Raw genomic sequence first — 27,978 nt, 5'->3', positions numbered from 1 at the left:
GAAATATTATTAAATGATGGCTTTGAACCTTTTTTGTTAACAAACCATGATTGCAATAAAATAGTCACTTGCAAGGTGTGTTTGCATAAAAATGTTGGTTTAATTAGAGTGAGGTTTGAGATAGGGAAGCCAGAAAGAGTCACAGCAAAACTCTCTATTTTGGGCCTTTATACAGTGAATTATTGTTGCTGCAAATCTTCACCAGACCAGCTGAACACTGAGGGCTGAGTCCGATACCCACAGGTGCACTGACAACTTTATTTTCTTCTTAGTTTGTGAATTCCATCAGTATCCAGAGAAAGCCAGGCTTTGCAGCCAGAGGTGATTCTTTTTAATGAAAAATATGAAAAATAGATATCTGTATTGGAGAAATCAGTGGAGAACCTTGGAAACTGGGTTTTGAATTCAAGGAAAAAAGGCAAACTGTCCAGATGAAATACGAGAATATGGAATTTATTTCCCCCATAGATTTATTTTCTTACCATTAATGAGTATAAATGTACATTTAATGTCTGGAAGAGGAATGGGATGGAGCTGCTGGAGGCACTGGAAGCAGAGCTGGCTCACAACAGTTGCATCTGTCATGCAGCAGGAATGCCTGCAGTGGAACCTGCTCTCCAGATAGAGCTGTTTCAAATCAGGCCTATCAGCATAAAATGTCAGCTCAAATTCATCAGAGGCAGGAGAAAAACAAAACATTCTGATCCAGGTGAAACTCGAGCTGCTCTCTGATGGCTCCCAGCTCTCTCTGGCGCTGCAGAATGGCCATGCTGAAATTCCCCTGCTGCTGGGAGTCCTGCTGCTGCTCCCAGGTTCCCTTTCAGGGCTGGGATTGTGTTTCCTGCAGCTCCAGGTGCTTCCTGAGCAGCTCCAAAGCCCCTCTGGGCTCCACCAGCTCAGCTTTGCCATCAGCAGGGAGGGGTGGAACAGCAATTTGTGCAGAGGGTTGGACCAGGAATTCTCCATCGTGTCCCGAGGCTCAGGATGGCCGCTCCTGATCCCTCAGTGGCTGTTTGGTACAGGTTGGTGCACAAATGAGTTTAGGTTTTGAGGAAATCTGATAATTTGCTTTGTAATAAGGTTCCATTCATTTAAATCAACTCCATAGCACAATGGCAGCACTTTGGGAGCTCTTGGGGCTGTGTAGTCACCACTGGGCTTATTTAATTTGTTGTTGAACTGCTGATTAAATTTTACATTGAGGCAGAAGCACCTTGTTTTAAATACAAACCCTTTTTTTAAAAAGTGGCTCACAGACTTGCCTGTTCCTTTTCTTGGCTAATTTAGAGCCACACTGCAGACATTACAAAGAAATACAAAACCACAGAAAAATCACATCTGTGTACTGGGAAAAGGTATTTTGGGGCACTTGCTTCTTCCAAAAATGTTTGCAGGAGATAACAAGCAGGGTTTGGGATAAGTCAGCCTTGATTTGGGGTTTACCAGAGCAGCAGCCATGGTGAGAGGCAGAGATCCTTGCTGCTGTTAGATGTGCTCACAAGGTAGAGTCCATCCACTGGCTCACAAATGGACTCTGGATATACTGGAAATTATGGAAAATAGCAAAATGTTGGCATTTCTGATCATGAAAAAGAACTGGGCAGCATTAAGGGGCTGCCCTACTGGGACAAGGCCTCTGTGGGTGGAATAAGGCCTTGGCCTTCAAAGGATTGTGATGATAATTTTTCTTACAGCTTAACAGGAGAAATGGGAGTGCAATTAATTGAATTTATGCTGGAATAGACCTTTTAATCCCAATCGAGGCCCTGCTGTGTGCACACAGGAGCTGTGCAAGGCTCTGGGACTGACGGAGACAGCGAAGGGTCACAGGCCATGGTCACAACCCCTGAAACCCAAAGAGCTGCCAGTCCTGGCCCTGCTGAGGAGGGCACCACCCCAATCCTTGTGCCAGGGGGTGTTCCTGGTGGGAATTCCGTGCTGGGGCTCCTCTGCAGGCCGAGCCTGTGCCGGGTCACGGGCGGGGAAGGGCGGGAGCGGCGGCTGCGGGCAGGGGTGAGCTGTGCTTGGGCTCTGCAAAGAGAAAGGGCCCTGTTCACTGTCAGCACGGACCCCACCGAGCTCCCGGCTCCTCCTTCCTCCTCTCCCTATCAGATCTCCTGCTTGGGCATGGCTGTGTGAGGCAGCAGCTGCACCACGGTGCTGGGCCCTGCGCTAGAGCCTAGCTTATAGTCTTCACTGCCTGTGCTGGCAGAGGGAGATGGAAGGGATGTCTCAGGAGAGGCTGTGGGAGAGAAAACAAACAGAATTAACGTGGATGCTGTTCAATGGAAAGCGGCAAACCATCCTACAAAGCCAGGAGCAGGAGCTTGGGGGATCCTGGCATGTCCTTCTTTCCTGGTTTGTGAGGAGGCACTGGGTGGACTGGCAGGCATGGACCAGTTCTCCTCAGGGTTTTGCACTTGGGGAATGCCCCCAAGTGCTCTTCAATCCTTCATCTCCTTGTCAGAGAGGAGCCTGCAGCCCCACTGTACCTCCTCTAATCTCCTTTGCTGGAAAGGGGCTAAAAAGCTAAATAAAAGCCACTTAAAATTCATGATGCCAACATTTGTATAGCTGAGAAACAGCAAAATACACTAAGTACACAAATACACCACAGGAGGTAAATGATTGTGACTGGCAGAGGGAGGGAGACTGTGAGTACAGGACATTGTGGTTGTTAAATTCCACCTCCTGTTCTACTTTCCCTTTTCCACAGCCTGGTCCTGCAGGGGATAAATGCCTTAACCCACCCCCAGCAGTGCCCAGGGTGATTGAGGATGGGCTTGTATTCAGGTCCTGTTGTTTGGCAGCAGCCACAGGGAACTCCTGCCATAAAGAACCATCTGTCCTCTATTGTGGCATCTCCCAGTGCTGCCAAATCCATAGAAACACTCAATCTTGATTTCTAGCCCTTATTTTTTCAGCCTTGTGTTGTTTTAGTAACATCGCAAAACCCCCCCTGGGTCATGCTACCATTAAAAATCCTAATTTCTCTTTGGAATCATGGACAGAAGTCAGTCAGGGGGGCTGTGAGTTCTGATTCCAGTGTAAGATTTAAACACATATAAATAAACTTAAAGAACTAAACTAAACTTACATTTACTTTAATAAACTTAAATAACTTAAGTTAAATTTATTTTTAAATAAATAAATAAACTTTTTAAATAAATAAACTGTTTAAAAAAGAAATTAAATTTAAAATAAATTAAATAAACGGGGGTTTTTTTCTGAGCTGTGTCTGCTGACCAGTTCCTCGGCTATGCTGACACTAATAATGTAAATATTGTAAAAACGGGCTGTAAATAATGTAAAAATGGGCTGTAATTAACATAAAAAGAGAGACATACGGTCTGGAGCAGTGTGGATCACAGAGGTCATGTTGCTTTGCAGGACATGTCCTGGCAGTGGTTCCAGGTTGAGGTTGGGAGGTGCTGACTGGTACTGGAGATCAGCAGAGGTTCCTGCAGGTGGGATTGGGAAGAGACATTCATATCATTCCTTGCATAGTTCCCCACAAGATGCTCTGGGCTAAATCTTTTTCATGCAGAGGATGTGGAAGACCTCTGTGGGTGAAGGTTAATGGCTCATCCTTGCTTCCTTCCCCTGCTCTCAGCCTCTGGCTGTGTAGGAGCAGCCCCCTGGGATGTCTGGGCTTTCAGCTGCTCTGCAGCTGCCTGGGCTGTGTCCCAAGTGCTGCTCATACCTGGATTTCCCCTAAAGTTATAACTTTTACACATTTCCAACAAAAGATGTGTTGTCTTCCTTAAAATGCCTCAGGTTGGAGGCCTGAGTTGAGTCCCACACCACAGAGGGGTTCCTTTGCTGTGAATCTCACCAGATTTCCAGAGCTAGGCTGGAAAGAAAGGCTCTGGGGTTGGACTGGAGTGAGAAGGATCCTTCAAGCTACAATTCATGAAATGGGTTTGGTTGGAAGGGATCTCAGAGCTCATCTCATTTCAATCCATGCCATGGGCAGGGATGCCACCCGCTGTCCCAGGTTCCTCCAAACACCATCCAACCTGGCCTTGGACAATGCCAGGGATCCAGGGGCAGCCACAGCTTCTCCGGACACCCTGTGCCAGGGCCTCCCCGCCCTCACAGCAAAGAATTTTTTCCCAACATCACACCTAAACCTTGTCTCTTTCAGCTTAAAACCCTTTCCCTCCATCCTCACAGAATTCACAGAATGACCAGGTTGGAAGAGACCTTCAAGATCATCGAGTCCAACCCAGTCCCAACACCTCAAATATAAACCCTGGCACCCAGTGCCACATCCAGGCTGTGTTAAACACACCCAGGGATGGGGACTCCACCACCTCCCCAGGCAGCCATTCCAGAACTTTATCACCATTTCTGTAAAAAACGTTTTCCCTAGTATCCAACCTGTATTTCCCAAAGAGCCCAACCCCACCTGAGCACAGGCACCTTTCAGGAGCTGTAGAGAGTGATAAGGTCACCCCTGAGTCTCCTTTTCTCCAGGCTGAACACCCCCAGCCCTTTCCCTCCATCCTGCCCCAAAACACCCTCCAGTGACACTTCGTCTGTCACTGTCATATCTTCTGAAAAATCCCTGGGAAGCTGAGAAGCCTCAGATAAAAATGAAAACAATAATTATCTGATTTGCTTCTCCTGCATTTTGCTGCTTTGGAATGTGGTTGGAGATTGTTGATCCAACATGTGAATTGTTTTGACTTAATGATCAATCAGGGTCTGGCTGTGTCGGGGCTCTGGAGAGAGTCACGAGTTTTCATCATCATTCTGTAGCCTTCTGTATCCTTTCTCTATTCTTTAGTATAGTTTTAGTATAGCACAATATATAATAAAGTAATGTAGTGTAATATATAATAAGGTAAGGTAATGTAATATAATATAATGCAATGTAACATAATATAATTAATATAATTATATTAATATATTAATATTAATTATGCATTAATAATTATAGTATATTCATCTAAATAATTATATATTATGAATAATATAATATAATATAATATAATGCAATGCAATGCAATGCAATATAATGCAATATAAAATAATGCAATATAATGTAATGTATTGTAATATTCTATAATATCCTATAATATCATGTCATATCATATCATATCATATCATATCATATCATATCATATCATATATCATATCATATATCAGAATAATTTAGCCTTTTAAGAACACGGAATCAGCTTCAATCATTTCCTTCCAACAGCCCCAGAAAATCCCCCCATCCCTACCTCCCAGCAGCATCTCCTGCAGCAAGCTGTCGATCCTGGCCACTCCGAAGAGCTTCACAAACTGCACCTGCTCGATCATCTGCCAGGTGATGCTCTGCAGGGGCGGCAGCAGCAGCAGGATGTCGCTGAAGCGGCCCCGCGAGTCGTACTGGCGGTCGTTGATGTAATCCTCCAGGTTCACCTGCACCTGGAAGCGCATGTTCTTCACCTTGCCCGGCTCGCTCAGCCCTCTGCAGTCTGGGACAGGGGGAAATGCAGTTACAGTTGCTGCCCTGTTGTTCTAGGGTGAGGGTATGATGCTTGTATTGCCATTCGTGTGTTCTGGTTTAGGGAAAATTTGGGGGAAAACCTCCAGAAAGGAAACCCACACAGCCCCTCCCCACAGCCACTTTGGTAAAGATTCCTTGGAGAGAAGTGGAAATAACCTGTTTATTTAACAGGCAAAGCACCGCCTAGCACACAAAATGAACAATGCCAGATGACAACACTCTTTCACCCTTTCACACTCTTTCACTCTGTCACTGATCTTAAAAAGATGACAAATTCAGAAAGTCTCTCTTAGGGTAGGTCGCTCTGTTATCAGCCACAAGGTGCAAACTCTCGGTGTTTCCCAGGTCCCAGTCCAGAGCAGGCTCAAGTGGTTCCAAAAAAGAGAAAGGAAAAACAGTCCAGGGAAAAATTTGGACTGCTTAGCTAAACTAACTAATGAGCAGAAGCAAAAAGCAGGAGAAAAGCAAAAAGCAAAAGCAGCACCATGTACTGCCCTGTCTCTGTGTCCTGCCAGCTGTGGGAGAGCAGCTGATAACAAAACCCAAACCAAAACATTCACTCTTCAGAGCCGGTCTTGAAGGCACAGCACATAATATCCAGCATAAATAGAACACACAAATGGGGATCCAAGCATCATAAGGCCACCCTAGGACACCTGTGCAGGCAGATGTTGGGGATAGGGAGTAATGGGATGGTTGACTATCACAATTAAATATCATATATATATGTTAAGAGAAGTTTTATAGATTTACAGCTCTGTTTTACCCCCTTGTGTTGTTATCAGGGGGTGGCCTGGGTTTGGGACATTTGGGCGGGTTGGCTCGTTACTATGGCAACAGCTGAGCTCCATTCAGAATTTAAGGACGTGATCTCCACCACTGGACATGAAGGATTTGATGGACAGAACTTTGGGAGGGACTAAAAGGTTAAAAGGTGAAGCTTCCATTGTGTGGGTGAGCACATGGTGGGAAAGACCCTCTGTTCCTGGCAGCGTAATATTTTCTCTATTCAATTGAATAGAGAAAAGCCTACCTGTCTTCTGTTGTATTTTTGATAAGGTTTTAATAAACCTTGCTAAATTTTTTGGAAGTGGGTATCACTTCTCATAGGCAGGATGTGTGCAAGGAAAAAGATGAGATGGCAGTGATGCTCTGAGTGTCCAAGATCAGCTGGCAGGTTGGGCTGCCATTGCTGCACATCTCACATGGAACAAGGAAAAACTGAGGGGAATTGGAGGGAAAACAGTAATTGGAGGAGAAACAGCAATTTGAGGAGACTTTGAAGGGAAACTGTAAGAAAATAGGAGCTTGCTTCACACGGATGTGTCTGCCTACAGCCATTAGCCAAGGGGAAAAATTTAGAAGTTAAAATATTTTTCCTTCCAAGGAAACAGCCTGGAATTTTCCCCTGAAAACTTTGAGTCACAACTGCCACCACTAAATAGTCCCTGTATGTTGTGATTACACTCACTGCAGCATCAGGTTCTTGTCTTGCTCTCCTGCCTTTGACCTGTGGTCAATCCTTTTTTTCAAGGACCACTTGTCCATCTTAAGCAAATAAATTTATCCCTGGGTTGGGTCGAGTGCTGACATTTGCAGCCTCCCACTCCTGCCTCTGCTGCTATCTAAACCTGAGATTTCTGGATCACTGTCCCATTTCCTTCACTGTCTGCAAGGAATCCACAGGCACCACATTTTGGGGAATGCGGTGCCAAGAGATTAGATAAAGTGGTTAACAAATGATTGTGTGTCAGCACCAAGCTCTGAGGACATTCCTGCTCGTTAGCACGGATGAACTTCATTTCACACTCCCTCCTTCCAGCTGAAACCTCAGCACCTCGTTGTCACATTGATCTAAAGCTGCACACTGATCAGCTGAGAAGGTAATTTGTCAAAATCGGTTTGATGAAAGGTAATTTGTCAAAATCAGTTTGATCCCTCCTCTGCTCACAGCAGGCTTTGGTGAGCCAAAGCTCATGATGTTCCTGAAACTCCTGGATCTTGATCTTGAATCAGTGAATACAGCAAAAAAACCCAATAATTAATGGATGATACTCTGGTTTCTCCATGCTAAAAGACAAAAGGGTATTGTCTGGACTTGGGATTGTTTTCCCATGTCCTCCCTGAGCTCCAGACAGATACCCACTGGAACCTGGGCCGAGGCAGAGCCCCCTGTGCTTCTGGAATAAACACAGCAAAGCTCCAGAACAAACTGGTTTTTCTCTGTATTTCCCTGATCTCCATCCTGTGGATCAGCCGTGCCCTGGGTTGCTGCTGGCTTCCAGCAAGATCCATTAGCACATCCCTGATATTTCTGGGCACTCTGAGCAGCCCAGCTCCCTGTGGTTTCTGGTGGTGCTCTCTGGACTCTCCACAATGCTGCTTGTTTGGCTCTCTCTGCTTATTATACATAATTAATGCAGGTATGTATGTCCTTAATGATCATCTCCTGCATTTCAGGCTGATGGGCTTTTCCAAAACCAAGCTCCTACAGCACCCAAACTCCTCCAGGGCCTTGCACATCAGCCTGGCTGGAATTCACACTCAGGAATTGCTCACTTCTGCCTTAAACCTGCACTACTGAGCACTGCCCATTACAGCACGGGCAGGCTGAGATGTAGAGCAGCTTCCAAGGGGTTTGCCAGGATTTTGGAGAGCCCCCAGCTGCTGTGCAAGCCCTGAGAGGGAATCTCACCTGGGTCAAAGAAGATGATGGCTTTCAGGCAGGCGTACTCGTTGTCGTCGATCTGGATGTCCCGCAGGGGCTTCACCAGCTCGTCCAAGATTCTGGTGGCCACACGAGCGATTTCCAGCTCTGGGCAGTGCATTGGGATGATGAAATCATTCCCTGGGAACACAAGAGGAACTCCCCATCAGGTTTTGGCTCCGGCTCTGCTCTCATCCAGCAGTTCCCTGATAGTCCCAGTGCTGTTTGCAGCAGTTTCCAGCCTGCAGCTTTATAATCTGATCTGAGAGAGAAGCAAGGCCCAGATCTCATCCCCGGGTGCTCATTTATCTCACCCACACTGTGCACACAGCCTTCTCCATGTTCTGCTCTGCTCTGCCCTGTGTTAAATCAAGCATCTGTTTGTAAGCAGGGCTGCACTGCTTTATTTTTGGTTTTCTTTTCTCACACAAAGTTATCTCTCCCTCTTTCCTTTAATGTGAAGCTTTTTAGGGTCAGTATTCTCATTTGTCTGAGAACAATCCCACCTGTGGTGGAAAACACCTATTTTCCTATAAAATAATCACAATAAACAATAAACAATAAACAATAAATAATAAATAATAAATTAATAAATAAATAATTTTCTTTTTCCTATAAAAGGAAACACATATTTGCTCTGTAATTTTTAATAGACGTTTCTGATCAATTTTTAAGTATCTATATCCAAATACCTCATTGCTTGGGCCTTGGCAGTTTCAGGTACAAAACCAAGACAACCCAATTTGAGATGCCATTTAAATCCTGGGGATTTCTCATCCACAATTTCAAAGCATTGAGGGAACAGTTACAAAAATCCCAGTGAATTTATTTGTTCCTTTTTTACTCCAGCACTGTGTCTCTACCCAGATGTGCAGCCCAGGAGTGCAGAGGGGGTTTCAGGGGTGCACAATGCTTGGGAATGACCTGGGAGGGGTGAATTATAAAATCAGGAGTGTGTTTCACTACCTTACCTAACAGCAGGAAATCAGTGTATGGTATGGACCTCTTGGCCACCCCAAGGAGCAGATGTTCACCTGCATGGGCTCTGAGCAAGGCAACCTGGAGGAGACAAAAATGAGATTCCATTGGAAAAGCAGAGGATGGAGTGCTGAGCTGGTGCTGCTCAGTTTGGTGTTTGCTTAGGTCTGGCAGATCTACAGATAAAGTTCTGTTCAGGGCTAGAAAATACCAGTGTATGATCATTTTAAGAAGCGCTACATTCATGGCAAACTAAAAGAGAAGCTGTTTTCAACTAAAAGAGCGAAGAGGGGCTTTAAGTAATTTGCGTTCTTAGGAAATAATCAGATTCTATATTCAATTATTAGGTACCACTAAAGGCAAAATCAGAACTGCCCTGTAATTCAGAACTGCTGAGCAATTTGAGTTATTTGGAAATAATCAGATTCTATATTCAATTATTAGGTACCACTAAAGGCAAAATCAGAACTGCCCTGTAATTCAGAACTGCATCAGCCTGACACAATCAGAATTTTTTGACTGGATCTTTTACAGGTTGGACTGACTAAATCGATATTTTTAGGGATTTAGGCTCCTGAAGTTATTTTTAACTGGTCCTTCTTTCCTCTTGTTTGTTCTCTGCAGAGGATGATCTGCATGTTAATGCCAGATTCTCCTGTGAGAGCCCAGCTGGGAATTCCTTTCAAAGGCACTGGATTTACTGGGAAGGGCCATTGGTTTTTACCTGGTCGTCGAGGGGGAGCTCGCAGAAGGCTGGGATGTATTTTGCCCATTCCACCAGCACCAGGAGCTGCTGTTTCATGGATTCACACACGTCGTTGATGGTGGCAATCTTCTTCATGGCAATGTCTGCACTGTGCACGGGGCTCAGGGGTAAATACTGAAAGAGAAACCAGTTTTGGCCGTGTCTGCACCAGTACAAAGCTGTTTTATCCCCCTCCACAGCAAGGGCTCATCCCTGGGGAGATGCTCCCGTTGTGGTTGGGCACTTCGTGCTCAGCTGTGTCCGACTCGCAGCCCATGGAGCAGCTTCCACGAGGTGGTGCTCAGTCCCAACGCACACCCAGCCCTCCTCAGCCTCCTTCCCCGCTCTCCAGGACAAAAATCAACATTCCCATCTCAGCAGCACCGTGTCTCAGCTTCCCACCAATCCCTCCAGCCAGCCAAGTGCATGAAATGCATCCAGCTTTTCTGCCCCAGGTTGCTCTCAGGGATCCAAAGCTGCCTTTCTTGATCTCTGCGTGGCAGGGATAGGGTTAAAACCAATAATTTTTGAAAAGGAAGTGGGCTCATTGCTGCATGTAATGTGCAACATCTGGACCCTGTGTTTCAGTGGGGAAAGGGTATTTGCATAAGAATTTAAAGGAGGCTCAGGGTGAAATTAATGGTGGGGCGTGAAATAAAAAAGCAATCAGCATCAGCTGAAGCCCAGTGGATTTACTCACATTATTTTTCTGCCTTGATAAAGAAGTTATGTGCAAAGATACAATCAACCACGACTGGAATATTGTGTTCAGAGCAGGACAGAGTGCAGTGAGGAAGGATAAAATTCTGTGTGAATGCAGTGAGATTTTAGAGGTGCCGCCACAATTTAGGCTGGGGGAAGAGGGGACCTGGGCTCTCCAACATCCCTCAGTCCTTGGAATTTCAGCTTTCTATCTCCCACCAAAGGTGCACCTGCTCCCTGCAGGATGTATGGCCTTGATACTGCATTTTTCCTGTCTGCTTTTGGATATTTTGCATTTTCTTCCCTGTGGGTTTGTGCAGGAGCCATCCAAGGGCAGAAAAAACCCTGGTATAGTGGGCTGGGATTGCTGAGGGCCATGGACCCATTTGGAGGGGCTGTCCCCACGTGTCCTACCTGCTGTGCCATGGCCTCAGCCTGGGTGAGGATGTTGATGGAGAGGGAGCCATTGTCCTCATAGCTGCTCCTGCGGATGCTGATCCTGTCACGCTCGTTCTGCACGGCTGGAAGGAGAGACAGAGGTGCTTGTGGCAGTGAGAAACTCCCAGTGATTATGTGAGAAAATCCCAATGGCTGTGTGAGTGAGAAAATCTCAATTGTTGTGCCAGTGAGAAAATCCCAATGGTTGTGTAAGAAAATCCCAATGATTGTGCCAGTGAGAAAATCCCAGCGGTTGTGTGAGAAAATCCCAATGGTTGTGGCAGTGAGAAAATCCCAACGGTTGTGTGAGTGAAAAATTCCCAGTTCTTGTGTCAGTGAGAAAATCCCAATGGTTGTGTGAGAAAATCCCAGCGGTTGTGTGAGAAAATCCCAATGGTATTTCCAGTGAGAAAATCCCAATGGTTTTTCCAGTGAGAAAATCCCAATGGTTGTGTAAGAAATTCCCAGTGATTGTGGCAGTGAGAAAATCCCAATGGCTGTGTCAGTAAGAAATCTGCCCCAAGCAGTGGCTGCTGCTCCCTGTGGTCCCTCACAGGAGTGGATGGGGCTTTGCTCCTTCAAGACCCTCCAGTGTGGCTGGATTTGGAATAAACAGGCTCTGGGGAGGGGAAAAGGCCATTCCAGAGGGAGAAAACCAAGCACCAGAGGGGGATGAGGCCATGTGGGGTCAGAGCAGCACCCAGGGGGGTTTGCTGGTCCTACTGAATTTGACGAAGCTCAGGGGGAATTTGGGGGTTTGGTGTGACCTCTCTCCACCTGGCAGCGCTGGAGCCCTGGCCTTTGTGCCCCTTTGTGTCCCTTTGTGCCATGGCTGCACTGAGGGCTCTGTGCTGAGCTCCTGATCCAGCAGGGTGAGCTCCTGGGGCTGCACCTCACCTCATGGCAGGGCTGGGAAAGCATCCCCTGATGCCACCTCAGAGCAGCCTTGGAGTGTCCCTGCCCCTGAGCTGGTGACCCCAGGGGACATCCCCACCCCTGGGGCATAGAAAGAGTCACTCCATGAAGGAAGCTCAAAGAGAAGGAAATTTAAATCTCCCTTAAAACCATTTCCTCAGTGTTGCCCATCACACAGCTGATTTCAGCCAGCCTGTGACACATGAAGACAGCACCAAGCCAGGGTTTGTCACCAGCCCTGCTGCTGCAAATTGCTGCTGGAAACCAGCTCAGAGTCCTGAAACAGTAACACCACAGACCCTGGAGACACTGCAGGAACCACAGCAAAATGAAGATCAACCCAGAGCTGGACATGCCATGGTGAATTGGGAAAAACCCACTGATTTTTGAGGCCCATTCCACCCTTTAAGCCATCCTTCCCCCTGAAGCACCAGCCACATCCATCATGCTCCATCAGCCCTGCACAGGGAACAGAAGGCAGGGATTGCACTTCAGCATTTATTTTTGCAGCAGCCTCTGAGAGCTGACTCACCTCCACTGCAGCCATCAAGTGAAACAGCAGCAGAGAAAAAACATAAAAGATAATTTCAATTGAACCCAAGCTGGTTTCAGTGCTGGTTTCTCCCCCAAGCCCTCGTGCCTCTGTCCAGCAGCTCAGGGCTGGGGAAGGAGCCTGAACACACTCAGTGTTCTCCTGGCAGCTCCCAGATGTTGGCTACAACAGCTCAGAAAGGCATTTGTCACATCCCTGAGGCAGAGGGAGCAGGATTCAGCATGTGGTGATAGGGCAGCACATCCCTCCTCCTCCTCCATGCAGCAATCCCAGACAGATTTCACTTTATTTGGGGTAAAATGACTCAAACGGAGCTGCCAAAGCACGACTCACTCTGTGCTTTAACCCCTTGGGTGCGGAAACACTGCAAAAGTGGCCACTTTGAGAAGATTTTTCCAGCAATTTTTTTTCCCTTTTTGCAGAATCAGCAGAGTCATTTTGCCACCATTCTTCTGAGTCTTTGCCTCACTGCTGGGTCTTGTTTTAGAGCATCAGGACTCATCCCTGGGAATCCATACAAAGGAAAAACGTGGGCATTGCTTTGCACAGTTTGAGGGAAGGTGTTTTTTCCTCCCAGCTCATGTCCAACCACTGCTCTGTTTTCCTAACCAACCTCTGATGAGGGGCCAACAAAGCAAAAGGGCACAAAACAAGCAGCAGTGACAAAAATCAATGCCTCCCCTTATCAACAGGGTTTATTTTCCAAGATCTGGGGCTCAGCCTGGCTGTCAGTCAGGATCAGCCTGGCTTTGTACCTGCATCCATTTCTGACAGGTGCCACGCACAAACACATCCCTGGAGCATTTTCAGACTGTGGGCACTACAGAGAGGCAATTTGTCACTAATTTAGAGAGCAAACAGCTTTTGGGAGGCTTTGCTAACCCTGCTCAGACAGCAGCACGAGCTGCTCTGTGCATGAGGGCTCAGCCTGAAGGTGATGGTGGTCACAGGAACCACAATCTTGGCACTTCATGGGTTTTACTAGACCACCAGAAAGATCAGGGGCAGCATCTCAGGAGAAACAAGCTTGACCCCATCTGTGTCATCACTGTTTTGTAAAATCCCCAAACACCTGGACTTATATCAGATGCTCCCCCATGTACTCTCAGGGTGGGCCTCTCTGCCAAGAAAAAGGACAAGTTTTGCCTTTCCAATCAAGCTACACATCTGATTTTCTGTAAATCCTACAGTGCCAGGCAGTCCTGGTCCCCATGGCAGACTCCTTTAAGAAGCCTCAGCCTGTTTTTCCCCCCAGTCTTTTTATGGCACATATTTCAGTGCTTCCCTCATGCTCTGATAAGCTCAATCTTCCAGTGCAAGTGGATGGTACAGAGTGACTTTCTCAAGGTGATTGGGGTGTTATCTCTGAAAGCACCCAAGATGTGATGGAATTAGATACAAAGGAGAGTTAATGTTTCACCTGCCACAAAAATTAATCTATTACTGTGCAGTGATTATATTGCTGTATTTATTGTGTTTGTGAAAGGGAAGGGACAGGTCACTCTTGGTGAGGCAGTGGGAGTGCTCCAGGGACCTGGGGGTGCTGGGCTCAGCTGGGATCTTGCCTTTGCTGTCAATAAAACCCAATAAACCTGCAGGAATTACTAAAAACCCAATGCTGGATCCCTCTGTTTCCCAGGGGCTGCTATTTCCAGAAGTGCCTGGCAAAATCTTTGCTGTTTTTTTTTCCCTTCTCTGCACATTCCCAAAGGCAGAAAACACCACAAAGATCCACCCAGCCCTACAAAGAGTCCCTAGGATGGTGGCGGGCAGGGACAGCCTGTCCCCAAGCTGGGCTTTCCCTCAGGGAGAGGGGAGAGAGGGCAGAATTGATGCTGGTGTCTCCCTCCAGGGACTTGTCCCTGGCTGCAGCATGTCCTGGCAGTGGGAAGGGGATGGGAACACAAACAAACACTCCCTGTGACGCAGGGCAGCCCTCCGAAGGGTTTTCTGTTACTCTGAGCAAGGCTGGACACTCTGCCTCCAGCTCTGGGCAACCAAACAGGGGCTGTGGGATTGCAGCAAGCCCCTGCTTCCCAAACTGCTTGTGCTCAGTGCCTTGCCATGGATGAGGAACCTCCAGGGAGTGCAGTAAATGGGGCACAGGCACTTGTTGCAGACATCTTTTTATGAAAAATCCTTTCCTTAGGATTTTTCCTCCTGTGAAGCTGGGAGGCCTCAGGAACAAAATGTAAACATTGATTATCTGCTGCTGTGGAATGCAACAGGTGCATCTGTGATTGGTCTCATGTGGTTGTTTCTAATTAATGGCCAATCACAGTCAGCTGGCTCAGACAGAGAGTCCGAGACAGCTGCCTTTGTTATAATTCCTTTCTATTCTATTCTTAGCCAGCCTTCTGAGGAAATCCTTTCTTCTATTCTTTTAGTATAGTTTTAATGTAATATATATCATAAAATAATAAATCTAGCCTTCTGAAATATGGACTCAGATCTCTGTCTCTTCCCTCAACCAAAAACCCCTGTGAACACCGTCACAGGCACTGGCTGGGAGAGCAGCAAACCAGTAACTTTCCACTGCAAATACAGGGGTTCCAGCTTTGCCTACACAGGAATTACTGTTTCCATCATTATTCCACTAAAATCAGCCTCAGTTAATGCTGCTGGGGTTGGAAATGCAGTGATAAATGTAACAGAGGGAGCAGGAGGAGGGCAGTGCCTGCGTGCTGCACTCACCAGTGTTCCTGTCTTCACCGACAGATTTACACCTCCTGCTGCCTGATTAATTTATATCCACAAATAATCTTTTTTTTTCCTGAGCTACCTCGGATTTTGTAGGTGTGGTGTGTTTTATTTGCAAATAAATCCCAATGGTACATGTACATTTAATCCTTTCAGGGGCTTGTGGACTGATTTATGACTACTGAAGGTAGAGAAGATCCTTTATCTTTTCCATCCTTCTTTGCAATAAACTGCAGTCCCAGCATTCTGAAAGCTGGCAAAAGAAATGTGCAAACAAAAGGTATGAAACAAGATAGAGGCCCTGTGAAGCACTAATAAAACTGTCCTATAAATCTGTCCAATTTCACAATAAAAAAGAACAGACTCAAAGTCTCCCTCAAAAACTCTCTCCTCCTTACTGTTGTAGCAATAAGTGATATAACAATTTTTTTTTCTTCTGTATAAAACTAAAGAAGTTCATTCGCATTCATAAAATGCTTTGAAGGGGATGAGAGGTTAAATATTAGCCCCTCATTTTTTTCCCCCCACCAGCAAGCTGAATCCTGACAGTGCAATGCTGCCCTTTTAAAAGGCTTCCAGGTTTTCAGGCACTCAGCTCCATGTGAGGAGATGACCTGGCTCACTTGAGGAATCACACCCTGCTGATTTAGTCCAGGTTAAACATGATCTCAGGGAGATGCTAAAAATAGAATCCTGCTGTTTTCTTTGGGTGTTTGAGTACCTGGTGTTCTACTTAGCCACTGATGCTGCAGTGACCCAAAACCCTGTCTGGTGGCATTGTGCAAGACAATAGAAATCAAAGCTTCTGAGCCAACAGAGGAACTCAGGGGCAACAGCCAGTAAATCCCCAAAACGTCCAGACCACCCCCTGGCACAGCCCCAACACAAGAATAAAGGAGTGAATCTCCTGCAGAAATCTTAGATCCTGATCACAGAGCTGTTAGGACATAAGAGGGGGTTTTTGTTCAGGCAAGGCATCCTAAATTAAATGGTTGTTATTAAAGTGAATTATTGATACCAGAAATGCAACCAGGAGAGCAGTGATTCTGAGTGAGCTGTTTTCTAGGAAATCTGGGAACTGGACTTTCCACAAGACTCAAGTTTTGTCCCTTCCCTGCTCTCATTAGTGCTGGTGGAACCTGGATCCCATCTCAGTTCACAGGCCTCTTGTGGAGGGCAGTCTTGGTCCTTCCTGAAAATAGGATCAAATTCAGGCTGTGCAAACAAGGCAATCTAAAGATCAACAGGTAATTTTCTCAACCATTCCCTGGGGAGCCTGTTCAGTGCCCAACCACTCTATGAGGGAAGAACCTTTTCCTAATATTTAACCTAAACTTCGCCAGCACAGTTTAAATAATCCTGCAGCCCCAGGCAGAGCTGGTCACCATGTAGCTCAGGTATTTGTATTATATATTAGGGGAGAAATTTCCCTTCTACCAGGCTACACAGTTCCTTGTAATTCCTTACGCACTAGAAAAGTTTCCAAAAAAAAAAAAAAAAACAAAAAGAGAGAAAGAAATATCCAAACGTGTCACATCATGTCTTACAACACATGAAGATTGGGGAGAAAAAAAAATAAAAACAATCCCTCTGGATCCAAAATTCCCATTTATCAGTTAGTTCTGCCAGGGAACAGCAAGTTCTCCAGGCTGAGCACACAGACACAGAGCAGTGGGTCAGTGGGGCACGGCGAGGGTGACCCCACCCCGGGTGTATTGTCACAGCCAGCCTGGGAATAGGATCCTTTCCAGCTCCTTCCCCTCTGCCTGGATAAACAATGCCACTGCCACACCCTGGAAACTCTGACTGCCGTTACTGGGGCTGGCCCCAAAGGAATGTGCCAGGGAAAGAGGGTTGTGCCAGTGCTGGGACACAGTATTGATATCATCACTGCCACCTCCCCAGACCAACCCCTGCACACTCCAAAAGATTTTGTACAAATATTTGGCCACTCCAATAGTGAGCACCATCCAAGACATTGCTTCTCCTTCTCCATAAGGCTTCGCAATGCTGTTTAATATTAATCTAGAACCACCCAAAAGCAAATAGCTGTGTTCTTTTTGTGCACACATTTGTGCAAGAACTCTTCTTTCCCAGTCCTGCACATGTGCTCGGGACAGAGCTCTGGTCAGCTAAGCGAATTTCTGCACAGCAGTTGCTCAAGGTGCTCTAAAAATCTTCCTTGCCAAACACAGGAGCGTTTTCCGAGCGCACAACCTGACTGCACTCATAAAAAAGTTTCAAGGAATGTGACGATGTGGAACTTGAAATGAGTCATGTCCCATCAAGCTGCACTCAGTGATGGAGGCATGAGCCAAGGTTTTATAACTTTTACCATAAAAACCAATAAAAATCATGCTTCAGCTCAAAGAATAGATCTGATAGCGAGATTTCAGCCTTTCCAAGCAGTGCAGTTTGCTGCATTGGCAGTTGGCTTGATCCCATCTAGAACTGACCAAATCAGCTTCAATTTTGTCTTTATTAATTTGAGTACTATTTGTTTTTCCATCTGCTGTATTTACTCCATTTCTCCTAAATTAAACCAGTCGGCATTTTTGCTCCATCCATGATTTATGCCAGGTTTCAAAACACCCTTTTTCTCCAGGAAAACATATGGTCAGAACATGGGAAAGATCATTTAATCACCAGTAAAATCTTATGAATTACCAGAAATCGACAGCAAATTTCCCCTTGGGTTCTGTGGGGCCACAATTCCACCCCTTGGGTGAATTTGGTGACATGGAAAGAAACTTTCAAGCTCTTTTCTACCTCCCTCATCTTTTAGCTGTCTGTGGGCTGGGAAACAGCACAAATGAAGGGTAAAGAGTGGGAAACAGCACAAAGGGTAAAGAGTGTGAATAAAGAGTGTGAAACCATCATCCAAGAACCTGCACCTTAGGTAGATTGGGCCCCCAGTTTGTCAGGCACTCAGTGGACAAGGAAAATCACAATAAAACAGGATCATCCATGCTCTCCCAGTATGCAGAACTGGACAGGAGCTGTGGTAGATCCCAGACTTCCCCAGGGAAGCTGCATGTAGGCACAGGTTGACAGAAATGAATTTTTTCTTGCAGAGCATTAGGCACTATGACAATATTTCCATTAGAAAAGGCACATCCTGCTGGTCACTGGCCCCCAAACCTACAACTCTGCTCCTCCTCAGTACAAATGATGGGAAATGCAACAAAAAGTCTTGGCCAGAATGGGATTGGCCCTTCAGTGCTGGTGCTGGTGGTGGCTCCACAGTCACCCTGTCACCAGCAGCATAACCAAAGGGTTCTGTTGTGAGTCATGTCCCCTGCTGGGGTACATGAGTCAGCTGTGGGGGACACATGAGTCACCCTGCTGCTGGAGCTCTGCCCATGCCCTGTGCCATGCAGGAGAGGCTCCCACTCCTTCAGGCTGTACCTTGCCCTTGCATGCAGCTACGTGAGCATCAGCTGAGCCAACCACACCACCTGAAGCAGCAAACTGATGGCATTTATGAGATTGGAGGTGGCAGATCCTTGCTGAGATTGGCACAGGTGGGATTAGGGGTCACACCAGTGGGTATGGAGAGAGGAAATTGCCATTGTAAAGCACTTAGAGACGTAATAAGGCCCATCCCTTTCCCAGGACTAAAAAGCCAGCCTCACAGGATGGGTGAATAACTTCACTGGGCTCTCATTGAAATTGAAATAAAATGGCAAACAGCTGCAACAAAAAATATCTCTCTGTGACCCACAATGATCATCTCTCCAGCCAGTGCTGCTGCTGCTCCCCACCATGCTCTGCAGTGGAACAGGGCCTAAGACAGCAGCAGGAAGGCTGGAAATGTCTCTTTGCACCCACCTTCTTTCTTCATGCCAGCTCTGAAGCATTTCTTCAGCCTGCAGTACCTGCACTGGTTCCTCTTGTCTTTGTCTATCACACACTGTCGGTTGAACCTGGGAGGAGATGGCAAATACAACTTGGAACAACTTCCTCACCCTGAGCAGCCCCAAATACAGCCCCAGAGCTCCCTGAGCTCCTCTCTGCATGATCCTAGAGAGGAGTCAAAGGTTTGCCAGAAATGGATTGAATCAGTGTTGGCTCGGCCCAGCTCCTCGTCTTCCCCACCGCCGCTCCTTCCAGCTGGGAGCTTCAGACCACCCACCCTGCAGGGATTGGGATGGGTTTGGCCATGAAAACACTACTGTGACTCCAGTTGTGCTTTTGTAGGAGCTCCATCTCCCACGTCCAGACAGTTTTTGGGTGTTTGGCGTTGGGGTTTGTCTGGTTTCACTTGTTAACTATGCTACGATCTGTGTAGAAAAAAACGCGTTAAGAGCCACAAGGCCTTTGGGCCTGCAGCCTTGTTCTGAGGCCCATGGCCTCCCAATTCCTCCTCCTTTCCATGGGGATTTAGGAACCCTTGTGCTGTTCCAGGGGTGGCCCACACAGCCTTGGCAGCTCTCCCCATGGAGGGTGAAACAATGGAAGGGGAATCTTCCATGCAGAGAGGAGACGACGTGGGACCATCAGGCTGTAAAAGCTGAGGCGCTTTCCCAGACTGGGAAAAAGCCAAAGGTACAAAAGCCCAAAGACTTTCAGAGGAATTCATGTCTGCCATAAGCACAGCTCTGAGCTGGGCTGAGCTCACCAAATAAGGGCTTGCACACAAGCTTGGCTTCAATACTGTGGATCTTCCCTGAGCTGTCAAATATTCATGGATTCCTGGGGAGAGGCAACAACTCCGCTCCCAGAAGAGCGACAGCTGAAATTTCAAATAAACCATTACAGAGCTCATCTCCTCCTGCAGAATTCCCACAGCTCATGGGATGGGCATTGTGCAGATGGACACTACTGTCACCTCAGGTGTCTTCCATGTCCTGGAGTGGTAAGGGCACCAGGAACATTTCGAACAAGTAGGGTGACTCGCATTGGAAAAATTTGGAATGCCCTTAGAGGAGGAAAAGCTTTGGAACAGAAAGAAAACTTCCAGGTTTTAACTAGAGATGAAGGGCTTAAGTGTATTGAGGTTTGGGATTTCTTTCCACTTTCTCCTGTGCTAAAATAAATATCATTTTTCCTAAGGTCAAATCAAGATAGCAGCTTTATAATTTATAGCCTTCTCCTGGAAAAAAAACCCTTTCAAATGTATACCTGTGTGCCAAAGTGGATGTGAATCATCTCTGGTCCACACATATTTCTCAGAATATTCATAAAATCATCACTGATAAGTGAGTGTACATAATTTATTGTATTTCAAAACAAGAATGGAGAAGCTGTGAGAGGGCTTTGGAGGTGACAGATTCCTGGATGCCTGTTGTTTTTCACCAGGAAAAACAAGAAAGATGAAATCTCTGGAGCTTTGGTCCTTTGCCACCTTGGCCTCCCCTTGCTGTGCTGTGACGGGGTCATGGTGCCACTCCACACCCAGTGTCTGTATTTAGGTATTTTACACATCAGTCAAACCTCAGGTTTTAGGTTGGACTGGAGGATCTCAAAGATCTTTTCCAACCTTATCCATTCTGTGGACTCTGAGTTTCCCTCCATTCTCAGGTCTATGATTTTCCCTCATTTTACCCCATAGGGAAAGCAGTGATGGCGCATTCGCTCAATGCACCACAGAAGGTCTCAGGGTCCAAATGAGATAAGACTGAGTTAAGAGATAGGACTGAATTTAGAGATAGGACTGAGTTTACTCCTTGTAAACCAAATTGCAGTGCTACTGCTGGCCTTCACAGCGTGGCAACTTGACATTTGAGATACAATCCCTTGATCCCAACCCCAAATAATTTCCCACATAAATCGCATTTTTTGTTAATTGCCAAAATTTGGTACCTGCAGGAGTAGACGTGGTTCTTGCGGACGCTCCTCCTGAAGAAGCCTTTGCAGCCATCACAGCTGGAGGCCCCGTAGTGCTTGCCAGTGGCTCTGTCCCCACAGATGGAGCACAGGGAGCTGACACCGTTGGGGAGCAGGTTGGGGTTTGCTGACTCGGCCGCAATGGCCTCTGTGGGCACAGAATGGGGACAGTCAGAGCTCTCTGCCATGGAAACCTGCACTGGGATATTGCATGAAAAATCCCTTTGCCAAAATTTTTTCTCCATGTTTTGCTGCTTTGAAATGTGATTTAAAGAATTGTTTACTCACCATGTGAATTGTTTTTAATTAGTAACCAATCACAGCCAGCTGTGTCAGACTGGCTGAGTCTGCCACGAGATTTTATTATTCATTCCTTTCTAACTTTCTGATGTCTCCTTCTTCTATTCTTTTAGTATAGTTTTAGTATAGCATAAATATAATATAATATAATATAATATAATATAATATAATATAATATAATATAATATAATATAATATAATATAATATAATATAATATAATATAATATAATATATATAATATATAGCATAATATATAGCATAATATAATTAATATAATGTAATGTAATATCATATAATATATCAGCCTTCTGAAACATAAAGTCAAGATTGTCATCCTGGGGACCCTCAAACACCACCACAGAAACTTCTGAATTTATGGTCATGCTCTTCCCAAGATCAGCTCCTTTCTGGTATTGGTGTTTTTCTTCACTTAAATGATCAGAGAGATTGCAAGCTGCATAGCCCAAACTGCTCTTGAGAATTTATCAATTATCACTGCTTTCCTGGAGAGATATAAAGAAACCTCGCTTGCATGTGATTTTTTTGGTTTTGAGGGATGGGGAGCCACCTCCTCAATGAGATGCCTGGAGAGCATGGTTCAAAGCTGGTGTCCACAGAATAAAATGGATAAAAAGCTCATTAACTTGAATAAATAGAATGCAGAGAAGAAACAGCAGAGGCAAAAAGGAAGAACTGCTTCATGCCCATGACAGAGGTGCTGAAGATAAAGGATTGCTCTTGAGAGCTCCTCTGCAGCTGGAAGGCAGAGACAGCAGCTCCCACAGGGATCACTTCAGCTCTAAGTCTGGTCCCTGCTCTGAAATTCTCTCTGAAGATGCTCACTGCTTTCCACTAGAAAGCAACAGAGGTGTGCAGGAAGATCAGATTTCTAAATTAGGGACCTAAAATTAGGTGATATGAATGCCCTCTGTCATGTCCTCTATTTGTACCCACTCATTTGGGGCTGGAATAGCTCTGCTGAAAACTCCCCCTGGAACCTCTCCCTCTGCCCTAACCATCAGACTTGCTGCCCTCTCAATCCTCCTAACTGGGGAAGGAAAGGACAGGAGGCCCTTGCAAGGAGGGCAGCTGGCAGTGCTTCCATCCGTTTGCAGAGCCTGGCACTGGCTGCAGGGTGATTTTATGAATTTATCACACCTCTGGGATGTTCTGTGCTCCAGGAGATCCCATCTCGTGCTCCAGTGACCTCAGAGAAGTCCCTGGGACAAGGCACATCCTGATGTGTCTCTGGGATGGGATATCCTCACAACAGAGGTGGGGAATGCTCAGCTTAGCAATTTCTTAGAGAAAACTGCTCAAAGGGGAGGAATTGCCACCTGATCTGCCTAGAGAGCGTTTTCTAATCCATAATGCATAAAAACAGCTCTGGGTAATCCACACACAGGATATATACAGAGAGAGAGTGAGAGAAGGTTATTTTTGTGCGTGAATACTTTATAGTGAAAGTATTTGCTGTGCAATAAAAACTGTAATCAACCCCCCCCCCCCCCCCCAGAAAAAATAAATAGCAAAGCCAACAAATCTTTAGTTTTTTGAAAACTGGATAGTTTCTTAGCTAAGGCTGAGACTAAGACATTTTTAGCCAAGATTTCACTAATGCAAAGTTCAGATATCCTGTCACCTCCTAAAATAACCCTTTTGGTCCATATTCACCTTCTGGTGTGTGGATGAGTAAATAAGTGGGTTACAGCAAGATGGGAGCAACATGACAAGAAAGAATGACAGCACCAAAATCATTCCTAGGTCACAATGACAGGAATTGAGATTTGCCTCTTCCCAAATTCTGTGTAAGGTTCTCCCAGCCCTGACATTTGTCAGGAAGTGACACGTGGGTCCTTTGGGAACAACATCTATGTCAAGGATGTTTAATGGCAATTTAGATTGATTTTTAGGTATTTTGGGTTTTTTTTTTTTAATTATTCTTGATTTTATATTACTTAATAACTTAGTATTAAATGAACAATACAGAATATTCCTTTGAGGATAACTGCAGAACATTTGGGCATCTGTTGTTCCATCCATTTTTTGGAGGAGCACATGACCATAAACAAAGGCACTGTGTTGGATTCCATTTTAAAAATTTGCACAACCGAAATAAAGATAAGGCAGCCAATTTCCTCTTCACTCCCCTCATGCTTTCTCTAGACTTCAGAGGAATCAAGCCAAGATCAAATAGTTTAGATCTCCAACAGACTCTTCATCCAGGACCAGATTGCAAAATATTCCTGATGCTGGGAAGTATTTACTCACCAGAAAAGACTTGATTTCCTTTTATATAGGATGTGAGAATCTGCTTGCTGTTACAAGGAATAAATTAATAATCTGGCCTTAAACCAGGTGTTACTGGAGAGGAACCATCAGCACTGTGTGTGTGAGGGCCCTTGGAAATTAGCAAACCAAATTTTGCCCTCACTTGTATCCATGGAAGCACAAACAAATCACCAGTGAGCTGGGTGGCTCTGGGTTAGGGCAGCTCCACAGCTAAAAATTCAAACCCTGGGAGGGAGCCACGTGTGCTCTCCAGCTGAGTTGGCTGAATGTGGACACAAATTTTTACAAATAAAAGGAAAGCCCTAATCCAGAACGCACGTTAATTATGATCACAATTATAATTACAAAATCCTGTCACCAGCTAATGATGGGCTCCAAATGAGAATTAGCTCAGAGAAAAGAGAAGCACAGCTGATATCACAGGCACCAGGAGACTCTTTAACACAGCTTTCAAACCTCCCCAATATTTGGGTTTTTCTGTGAGGAAAGACCAGGATCCCTGGCAGCAGAGTCCCCTGCCTGCCTGTAAAATCTGCTTTTTGTGCTCCATCCCTGCCTGCCACAGGGAGATAACCTGAACAGTTCCTGTGCTGTGCCACGGTGCCTTTGAAATCTCCACTGCAGAAATACATTCAATTCTGTTCTCCACGAAGAGACCACAGCTCATCCTGATTTTGTGTGGCTCCCAGGCTGAGCTGAGGCTCTGCTTGTGGCCAGACCCCTCACTGGGACTGCCCTCGACTTCACTGGCAGAAATATCTGAAGCTCGTTTTTGAGCTATATATAATTTTTTGAGTTATATATAATTTAAAAATATATTAAAATCTAATATATAATAAAATATATAAAAATAAATAGTGTTATAATTTTTGAGTGATATATAATTAAAACGTATGTGAAATACATAAGAATAGAATATTATCTATTATATATGATTATATTACATATCATATATTATATCAATATATATTATTAAGATAATAAATTATATTATATAATACAGAATTCTATTCTATTCTATTCTATTTTTTTTTTTTTTTGAGTTATATATAATCAGTGTGCAGACTCCCTAAGGCTGAGAAGAACACCCAGTGGCTTCTCCAGATTTGGGATCAGCCAAGTTCACAACTGAAATGCACACAAATTTTTTGGTACCTACTGCCTCTGTATGTTAATCATTGTCTATGATAATGCCAGTTTTACAGTGATAAGAAATGACACTGAGGATGTTCTCATCATACCTGACTCCTGCACTGCTTTTCCTTTCAGTTCCTTTACTGGCTGCAGCTCTTCTAGATGCACATTGTAAAAGAGAATTGTCATGTAATACTTTCCAGAGTGGCCTTTATCTACCAGGAAATCCAAGTTTTGGTGCACATAATTTGCAGTTAACAAATCCCCTGATTACATGTGCTGGGCTAGAATGTGAAGAGATCACAAATGTGGGTTCAGGGCTTGAACACACACAAGGAAACTCGGTGCCAAAGCCAGCATTGTGAAACCTGTACACACAAATGTAGGGCAGGAGGGGGTTTAAACCCTGGCCACGTGCAGGGCAGCCTCTTTCCACATCAGCTTTTAGCAAACAGAGGAGTTTTTGAGATATCAAACCTAGCTGTGGTTTAGTGACCCCACATCCTAGAGGAGTGATGATGACGGTGCTGTTCCAGGCTCAAGGGATGGGAAATCACTGCCAAAACATCTCTGGTGGCTTTTGCACGCTCTGAACTGGCTCAGACTGGGAAAGATTTCACCAACCTCGTGCCAGGGCCCCAAGGATCAGTGTGGGGTGTGGGGCTGAGGACAACGAGCACCACCACCCTGGCAGAGAGTGCTCCCCAACTCTCCAGTGAAGAATTGGGGCTGCATTGCAGCAACGCTTCACATCTTCACCAAAATGAGACAGCTCTGACAGGAGTGTGAGGGAATGGCCAGTAACCACACATAAAAACTGAGAATATGGTTTGTAATGCCAGCCAAGGTGAAGGAAACAAATTTGTACAGAATGGGAAAATTTCTGCTGCTGCAACACATATTTCACATAGGAAAGGCAGAATTAGTAGTGATTTTTGCTCCTTTCCTTTTGTCGTTCTGTTTAAACCTTACATATTTCTTATATCACTCCCATAAAGTGTTCTATTCTTTATTTTGAATTAATCCTAAAACATTTGCCAAATTATGAGCTATTTGAAGGTGGAAAATCCAAACTACATATCTGGGCAAATCTCAGAATGATAGCAGCTTCATAAAGAAGAAACATCTAAGCACAGGAAGTGCTCCACACAATTTTTCTACCCAAAATTTTGATGAAATAATGTACTGAAGAAGGAAAGAGTTGTTCTCAAGAAAGCATGACCTTATTTGAAAATATTCCAATTTTCACTTTTGGAATTGTCCAGACAATAAGGAACTGCACTGAGTTCACCAAAATAAATATTTCATCCTTTCCTGTTCATGTTTATAGAGGGCAAAGCTGTCATCATCTAGTAAGGAAAATACAGATAAACCTTAGGAGAGATATAAGCAATCTTTAAAAAATCCAATATAGTTACAAAAAGTACCTAAAACGAGGTTGTTTTTTGATTCTAAGAATTTTTTAAATATTTTTGAAGCCACAAGGAAACTGTAATTTGGAATTACCTTAGGGGACTGAACTCAGCTGGACAGCAATAGATTTCCATGCATGGCCATTTCATGTATTTTTTGAAGTTATTTTTACAAATGATAGAGAAGGACACTTACCCAAGACAAACAAGCTAATTTCAAAGCAGCTACTTCCCGAGAGAGCTAGTTAGTCATTAACAGCTAAACAAATAGCACAATACCGAGTTCGATAAAGTTCAGAAAAAAACTCAACCTGTCAGTTCTACTGCATGAATCAACAGAGAGCCCAAACAGACATTGGTGGTTCGTTTACAAAATTATATTGAATTTCGGGGAAATTTGTGCCGCTTCAAAAAGTGGAAAATATCTTCTTATTCAATGGGAAGTGACAAAGCAAAACATCTGTGTTAAATGACATTTCTGGAGTAGGATAGGGGGTGGAAAGCTTTCTGCAAAAATAAGATCCAGTGTAGCTGGAGCTTACAAAAATTATATATATTGAAAAACCTTGATTTGGAGACAGTCAGAGCTTTACAGAAGGCAATTTTAAATTCAAGTTCCTTTGGGCCTTTTAACTTTACTTGTCTCCTGACCTCCCTCCAGGCCCCACAATAATAAGTCTAATAATTTTATATTGTAGGTTATATCCCTTCTGAAACTCTGATTTCCTTTGATGAGCCAGTTAATGAACAAATGTGAAAATCCCATCTTAATTTCACTAAGCTTCTTAGCAAATTAAAAGCCTGCCAAAACTCTCCAAAGGGATCGCTAACACCAGAATCTCATTCAGTTGTACAATTGGTTTCATGCAAGATGACCAAAATGCCCTTTATTTTTAGACAGCGAGCAGTTGATTTCAGAGGAAGGAGTACCCTTTATGCCAGAGTAATTTTGACTGCAGAAAAATTAAATCCCACACAAAGTGCTTTATTCCTGCGAACCGAGCGGAAGTGTCGGCGTATAAACACTCCCGCCTCCCAGCCAAGTCCTTTGTGCCCTAAAAACTCTTGGACCATCTTGGTAGCCAGAAAAGGAATACAAAGCTAGCAATGGTTTGGATATTGCTTCTCAATTCAAGTTCCCAGGACCAACTTAAACAGGGCACACGGTCATGGACAAATGCCGTTTGGGACGACATGTTTTCCTGAGGATTAAATATCAACTGAGGTCGTATATGGGAATGAGCCACACATTTGAACGACAAATATTGGTAATAACTCCCCTCCTAAGCTATACAGCAGGACAAACCCAGGGAATGCCATGAAGACCTCTACCAACACCTGCAAAACTTGGTGGACTCTTCAGGGCATGACAATCAGCCCGCCAACGAAAAGAATAACCCAAAAGAATAACCCAAAATGGGACCGGCAAGCAAAGGGGTCGCGTTTCAGCCCAAACATCACCATGGATGCAACAGAGGTTGACAGGTCAGCTGCTTAAATATTACCCCTTCCACCCTTTGCCCCATACCTCCCACCAGCCTTTCCTCTGTGTCCAGCTTTACAGCAAAAGTGGCGGAGCTTATTCAAGAGAAAAACGAATAAAAATCTCACCCGTGTTGTTGGGGAGCATGCGGAGGTTGTCGAATTCCAGCATGGTATAAGAGGAGTCCAAGGAGTCGACATAATCTGGCATATCCATGTCCATGATGGACTGACAAAGCTTCATTATTACTTGACAACAACGAGGGAAGTGGCAGAAACAGCCCCGC

At 45.0% G+C, this 27,978-nt stretch overlaps 1 protein-coding gene across 1 annotated transcript; it reads right to left on the bottom strand.

The window, feature by feature from the left end:
• Positions 1 to 447: 447 nt before the first annotated feature.
• LOC131563486 (hepatocyte nuclear factor 4-beta-like) lies at positions 448 to 27,978 on the bottom strand. Its single transcript, XM_058813557.1, has 10 exons — positions 27,821 to 27,978; positions 21,047 to 21,218; positions 19,073 to 19,167; positions 11,050 to 11,156; positions 9,913 to 10,068; positions 9,182 to 9,269; positions 8,199 to 8,351; positions 5,235 to 5,471; positions 3,348 to 3,461; positions 448 to 2,242 (listed from the first exon to the last, which is right to left on the bottom strand). Exons 1-10 carry the CDS (start codon positions 27,933 to 27,935, stop codon positions 2,109 to 2,111), a joined length of 1,371 nt encoding a protein of 456 aa, XP_058669540.1. The 5' UTR covers positions 27,936 to 27,978; the 3' UTR covers positions 448 to 2,108.

This window comes from Ammospiza caudacuta, chromosome 13, assembly GCF_027887145.1.
Source record: "Ammospiza caudacuta isolate bAmmCau1 chromosome 13, bAmmCau1.pri, whole genome shotgun sequence".
Lineage (NCBI taxonomy): Eukaryota > Metazoa > Chordata > Aves > Passeriformes > Passerellidae > Ammospiza > Ammospiza caudacuta.
The sequence above is the reverse complement of the archived record's forward strand: the minus strand, read 5'-3'. Positions and strand labels throughout refer to the sequence as shown.